We start from the raw sequence: 6,816 nt of genomic DNA, 5'->3' as shown, positions 1-6,816 counted from the left end.
AAAAAGTTCCTTTTTTTGGAGAGAGTCTTTTTGTACTGAATTGAACAGTTTTTAAAAAATTTCCTGAAGTGCATGTTAAAGAAGCTCTAGTGGCCTAATGGCAAGAAGCTGCGTGCTGCAATCCCGAAGGCATGTGGTTTGAATCCACCAAAAGTTCTGCTGGAGAAGGAGGGGTGAGCTCCTCTTGTGCCAGTCGGATCTGATTCCACGATACACCACAAGAAATGCAAAAAAAAGAAAAAAAAGAAAAGAAATGCATGTTAAACAATACAGCAGTGCTTAGAGCCGTCTGGATGGTGCTGCATTGCTTTCTATGGTTGATGTCTAGGAGGCTTATGTTTAACAGTTAATTTCCCAATGGGATTTTTGTCATTTGTAGTTAAGTATCCTCCAGATTTTCTATGTAATACAATTTCAACAAAGCTTTTAATAAGTGGAAGATATATGCACTGATATTCATCTCTTCATCCATTTGGATTTGTTTACTTTTAAGGGATTTCTGAAATAATATTTTTTGAAAGTAGCTATTGCCATGACTTCACGCAATTCTAATGCCTCTCCTTTTCTCATCCAGGATTCTACATCCAAAGTGTGTAAAACCGACTGCTGAGTCTAGAAAAACAGTGGCGACGTTTTGCTGAGTTCCCAGACAGTTGCCAAGATGGAACCAATAACATTCACAGCGAGGAAGCATCCCTTCCCCCACGAGGTCTCGGTGGCCTTCAGCCTCCAACTGGTGGGCTCTTTGCCTGTGCACTCTCTGACCACCATGCCCATGCTGCCCTGGGTGGTGGCTGAGGTTCGGAGACTTAGCACCTGCAGAAAGGAGCCTGCTCCCAGGCAAGTCCGGCTCTGCGTCTCGCCCTCTGGACTGAAATGTGAGCACGAGCCAGGAAAAAGCCAGCAGTGGGATCCCCTGATCTGTTCCAGCATATTCGAATGTAAGCCCCAGCGTGTTCACAAGCTGATTCACAACAGTTACGACCCAAGTTACTTTGCTTGTCTGATTAAGGAAGATGCAGCCAGTCAGCAGAGTATCTGTTACGTGTTTAAAGCCGATGATCAAACAAAAGTAAGTTGAGCTGGATGGTGGGGTTAATGAGGGGTTGTGGGAGTTGTAGACACTCTCAGAGTGGGCGACACCAAAATGAGTTTATAAATGTTTGTACTGTGTTTTATTCTTTCTCTAAAAATATTCCTGTAGTCTGTTTGACTGACAAAAATATTTTTCATAAGCTCACCGTACAAGTATCAATATACAAGTCCAAAATTTCGTATAAATTTACTGTTTGAACCTTCTATTGCGTTGGTCAGAACTAGAATTATTACTCATTTACAATGACGCTTCCAATCACGTGGTTTTGTCTGTAGTGTAAGTTTTCCTGGCTGCTGATGTTTTCATAGTTGCTGATTTGGTGAGATTTTCTGGTGTGTTAGCTACAATGTTGTGTCAATTAGTAGTTGCGAACCTACGGCAATAATTCTTTTTGAAGATGGAGTAGTAAACCCACTGGAGGGTCAGTTATGAGTTGATTTCAAATCGATGGCACCCAATACCAACAACATACTGCTACTTTCTGAAATTACCATCTGATTTCTGAAAGCATGTGTTCACTTGCACAGAGGTTATTGATAACAATAGTGTTTATGAATTCATTTAAAAAATAGTGTTGATAATTTCAAGATGGATTTTCCCCCCCAATTTCATGTTAGATCTTAGTAGACACAGTTTTACCTTGTGATAGGACTGTGAAAGATAGGTGTTAAAAGTGCCTGCAGCCCTTCTATTTTCCTGTTCTTTTGTGCTTATGTTGTTGTTGTTGTTATGTGGCATTGAGTCTCATAGTAACCTTATGCACAATAGCTCTGAAGCCTGCCCTCTCCTGAGCCAATCTCATTGTCTCAGACACACCTACCCCCATTATCTCAGTCGGTGTAAATCCGTCTCAAATGGAGTCCTGGAGTCATGATATCCTTCTCCAAATACTGGCCCTCCTGGCAACACGCCCAAATATTTAATTTGCAATTCCGTTTAAGACTCCTTTAAAAGCTTTTCTGTGAGGATTAATTTCGATATAATTGAAAATATAATCCATACAACTGTATTTCTGTCCGGCATCTGGAAATCAAGCAGATGAAGACTACACTGATAATGAGATGAGCTGTGGAATCCTGTCATTGGCTAGGACCAGGGTGTCCAGCACAACACTAAGAATGCCAAAGATTTTCAGGTTTCTTTAAAATGTAAACTATAGAGAGGCTAATGTTTTCTCCTTGCACCCCACTGGGTTGCTTTGCATATCCTCTCGAGTACTGAAGCCTCATTTGGGAATTCTGTTCTCAGGGAACCGTATAGATCTGCGAGACTCATTGCTTTCTGTTGGTTCATTTCTTGGTTCGTTGGTTTGCTCATTTGGTATGGTGATGTGGGGAAGAATACGAGCACCGTGCAGTGGGAAGGCGGAAAGCCTCCATAGAGAAATATCAGGGTGCACACTGGCTCTGCTCAGGGGCTTGATGAGAGCACAGGGAAATGGAGTCTAAAACCAACCAGAAGTGACCCAAGGCGTTTTTTAAATAAAAGCTAATCAAGCAGGCAGCCCCAACCTCCATTGCGTCTGTAGAATTAGACATGTTCTTATGATAAGTCATTCAGGGTTCTTTGAGCATCTCAAATAGGCAGAGCAGTGTTGCATTTTCAGAGGTTTAGAGGAATGACCTTTCTGGATTCCAGTTCTGGCTCTGTGAACAGGGTGCTGGTGATGGGTGCTTTAGCCTCAAGAATGACACACAGCAACCCTGTGAGCAACAGATCTGAACCCCGCCCTATCCTGTGCTGTCTCACAATCTCTAACACGCTCAAGCCCATTGCTACAGGCACTGTGTCTTCCTCTCTTGATGGTCTTCCTCTCCCTCAGAGGATGAAGGTGCGCCTGATTCAGGCCATGGTCTTTTCAGTCACTTCTTATGCATCAGAGAGCTGGACAATGAATACAGATGGCAGAAGACAAATGGATGCCTTTGAACTGTGGTGTTGGAGAAGAATGCTGAATGTCCCATGAACTGCCAAAGAACAACCAGATAGGTCTTGGAGAGGGGGCAGTCAGAGTCCTCTATGCAGGCAAAGATCATGAAGCTTTTGTTCATATACTTTGGGCATGTTGCTAAGAGAGGTTACTCCATAGAGACAGACAGCATCATAGTTGAAAAGGTGGAGGGATGGGGAAGGAGAGGAAGACCCTCATTCAGGTGGATTGACCCTGTGACTGCAGCGGTGGCCTTGAATGTTTCATAGATTGTGAGGTAGTGAACTGGGTAGCCTTCAGGTAGCTAAGCCTTACTCTGTCACCTGTAAGATGGGAATAATTATAATATCTTGATTGGTGCTTTTGAATTGTGGTGTTGGCGAAGAATACTGAGTATACCTCCTGGACTATCAAAAGAACAAGCAAGTCTGTCTTGGAGCAAGTGCAACCAGGATGCTCCTTAGAGACAAGAGTGGTGAAACTTCTTCATCTCACATATTTTGGGAACATTATCAGGAGGGGCCAATCTTTGGGAAAAGGCAGCATACTGGGAAAGATACCAAATCAGTGAAAGAGAGGAAGGCCTTCAGCAAGATGGCTTGACACAGTGACTGAAACAATGGGCTTGAGTATACCAGGGATCATGAAGGTGGTGTAGACCAGGGCAAGGTCCTGATCTGTTCACAGGTAGAGTTACTCTGATTCATGGTTGACTTAAAAGCACACATAACAACAACAGCTCCTGGAGTCCCTGGAAGAACTAAATGATGTTGAACAGAACCAGGGCATTAAGGACATCAGAAATTGTCAAGTCGATTTTGCTGGAAACATTATATGCTCATTTCAGTCTAATCTTCATTTAAAACAAAGAGAATGAGATTGGTATTTCCACTTTTAAGAAGTTATCTTAGTTATTCTTGAAGAAAACTTTATAAAAGAGATACTTAGAAAATTGCTTAATAAAACTCAGTGGTTTCCATTGTTTGTTTGACTATATTTTCACAGGATGAAAATGAGAGGACTGAACACTATGTCCTGCGAGGATTCTCTGCATCAGGGTCACATTTTGGGGGCATAGTTTTTGCATAGTTTTTAGGACTTTAGAGTTTTGACTCTTAACCCACACTCCTGCAGCCACAGAAAACAGATTTTTTGGCAAGTCCTTCAGGTAACTGTCAAAAAGAAGAGATTTACAAAACACTGTACACAATACAAAAATAAAAAACCCAAAATACCATATCTGGGGCCTGCATTCTTAACCAAAGCATGGAAGTGACCTTATTCTATGTTCAAAAAGCTATGGCCAAAATATTATTTAGTTCCTCAGTTATACTTGGTTTGCAAACAGATTTTTAGAAACATGAATTGCTATTGCTGTCATGTTTGTTTTATAAGAAAGTAATTTATAAAGTCCCAGACATGTCAGATGAAATTTCAGAATCCTTGCCTCCAAGGAGCAGCCTAGCTTCACCCTCTCCAGGACAAACTTGTTTGTTCTCTTAGCAGTCTGTGGTATATTCAGTACTCTTCTTCAGCACCACAGCTCAAAGGCATCAATTCTCCTTCTATCATCCCTAGTCATTGTCTAGCTTTCTGATGCATAGTAAGTGATTGCAAAGATTATGGAACAGTGCAAGAAAGGAAGACCCTTGATGAGATGGATTGATTCAGTGACTGGGGTAATGGGGATAGGTGTATCAGAGACAGTAAGACTGGCACAGGATAGAGCAGGGCTTGGAGCTGTTGTACACAGGGTCACTAGTCGCAGGTGACTCAATAGCACATAACAGCAACAATAATTTATAAAGTGAGTATTTCCATGATTTATGTTATTGTTGGAAACAGAATGGTAAACCAGATTTGCCACCATGATTGTAGCATTCATGTAATTTTACATTCTCAAGACACTCCTGACAGTGGTGTATCTCCTGGAGAGAATTACATTTACAGAAACAAGTTAGCCCACCTCCTTGATTCTCTTGGGGGTTTGTAACATCTTCTCAGTGAATGAATTCTTTAGACTAAGGATCCTTATAAACAGATGAGGTCAGCATAGACTGTTTGCCAGAGTGAAGTTATGCATTTACTGCAAGGGGCCTAAGTCCAATACTATGGTTTGAGAAAGAACCCTTTGTTACCATATGAATTAGCTCAGTGAGCATATGAGAGACACAGCTCATGAAAAACTAATGTTACAGGCACACCAGGAGATGTTATTTTCCTTTGTGTTCCACAGAGAAAGGTTACATTAGTGCAGTGTCTGAACTTAGTGGTCTGAAGACAGCTTTTCACTCTTAAAATGTCTTGAGAATCCCAGAGCACTTGTTTACATTTGGTTCTGTGGGACAGTTATATGTGTATAAGCCTGTGTTATTAGAAATTAAAGCTGAAATTTTAAAGGCATTAATTAGTTTATGAGTACAGTAACAACCTCCTTACAGAAGGACATTAGTTCTATTTTTAATGAAAAGGTATTTTTTTAAAAAATGGAAATTATTTGGGTTTTTTAAAATCCCTTTGATGTCTTAATAGAAGACCACTGACTTTTTATGTTTTTTATCTGTATCTCCATTTTTTTTAAATACTGTGATTGAAGTTGTTGTTATGTGCCATCAAGTCATTTGGGACTTATAGCGACCCTATGTACAAGAGCCCTAAAGGCCGTTCTATCCTGTGCCAATCTCGCCCTCTCAAACACACTCATTCCCACCACTCCACTCACAGAATCGATCCATCTCATCGAGGGTCTTCCTCTCCTCCACCGTCCCTCCACTCTCCCAAACATGATGTCCTTCTCCAAGGACCAGTCCCTCCTTGCAACATGCCCAAAGTATGTCAGACGAAGCTTCAGAATACTTGACTCCAGGGAACATTCTGGCTTCACCCTCTTCCAGGACAAACCTGTTTGTTCTCCTAGCAGTCCAGGGTATAGTCAACACTCTTCTCTAGCACCACAGCTCAAAGGCATCAATTCTCTTTCTGTCATCCCTATTCACCGTCCAACTCTCCGATACATAGCACATAATTGCAAAGACTATAGTCTGAATCAGGCACACCATAGTCTCCAGCCTGATGTCGTTGTACTTCAGTACTCTTGAGAGGTCCCTCACAGCTGACTTTCCCAATGCAATTCATCTCCTGATTTCCTGGCTGCTATTACCAAGAGTGTTGATTGTGGAGCCAAGTAAACTGAAACTGTTATCTATCTCAGTCTCTTCACCATCCATACTGATGCTGCCAATTGATTGGCCCAGTGGTGAGAATCTTTGTTTTCTTGATATTGAGCTTCAATTCATATTGAAGACTGCAGTCCTTGACCTTCTGCAGCAAGCACTTCATGTCCTCCTCAGTTTCAGCGAGCAGGGTTGCATCATATGCATAATGCAGGTTGTTGACGATTCTACCACCAATCCTGATGCCACATTCCTCCTCATACAGCCCAGCGTCTCGGATGATCTGTTCTGCATATAGATTGAAAAGGCATGGAGACAAAATACATCCCTGACTGACCCCTTTCTTGATTTTGAACCATCCGGTGTCTCCCTGCTCTGTTCGGACGACTGCCTCTTGGTCCAAGTATAGGTTTCACATTGTTGTTGTTATGTGTCATTGAGTCGCTTGTGACTCATAGCGACCCTATGTACAACAGCCCTAAACTCTGCTCTGTCCTGTGCCATTCGCACTGTCTCTGACACTCCCATCCTGATTATCCCAGTCACTGAATCAATCCACCTCATAGAGGGCCTTCCCCTCCTGCGCCATCCCTCCACCCTCCCAAGCATGATGTCCT

At 42.1% G+C, this 6,816-nt stretch overlaps 1 protein-coding gene across 1 annotated transcript in view; it reads left to right on the top strand.

Annotated features, from left to right (window-relative positions):
• The first annotated feature begins 661 nt into the window (after positions 1-661).
• Positions 662-6,816, top strand: part of TBC1D1 (TBC1 (tre-2/USP6, BUB2, cdc16) domain family, member 1) — a 378,557-nt gene continuing 372,402 nt past the window's right edge. The window contains exon 1 of the mRNA XM_006895424.1: positions 662-1,072. Coding sequence (XP_006895486.1) covers positions 662-1,072 — 411 coding nt within the window. The remainder of the gene's footprint in view (positions 1,073-6,816) is intronic.

The sequence above is a fragment of the Elephantulus edwardii genome, unplaced genomic scaffold, assembly GCF_000299155.1.
Source record: "Elephantulus edwardii isolate Elephantulus edwardi_28Jun2011 unplaced genomic scaffold, EleEdw1.0 scaffold00167, whole genome shotgun sequence".
Taxonomy (NCBI): domain Eukaryota; kingdom Metazoa; phylum Chordata; class Mammalia; order Macroscelidea; family Macroscelididae; genus Elephantulus; species Elephantulus edwardii.
The sequence above is the reverse complement of the archived record's forward strand: the minus strand, read 5'-3'. Positions and strand labels throughout refer to the sequence as shown.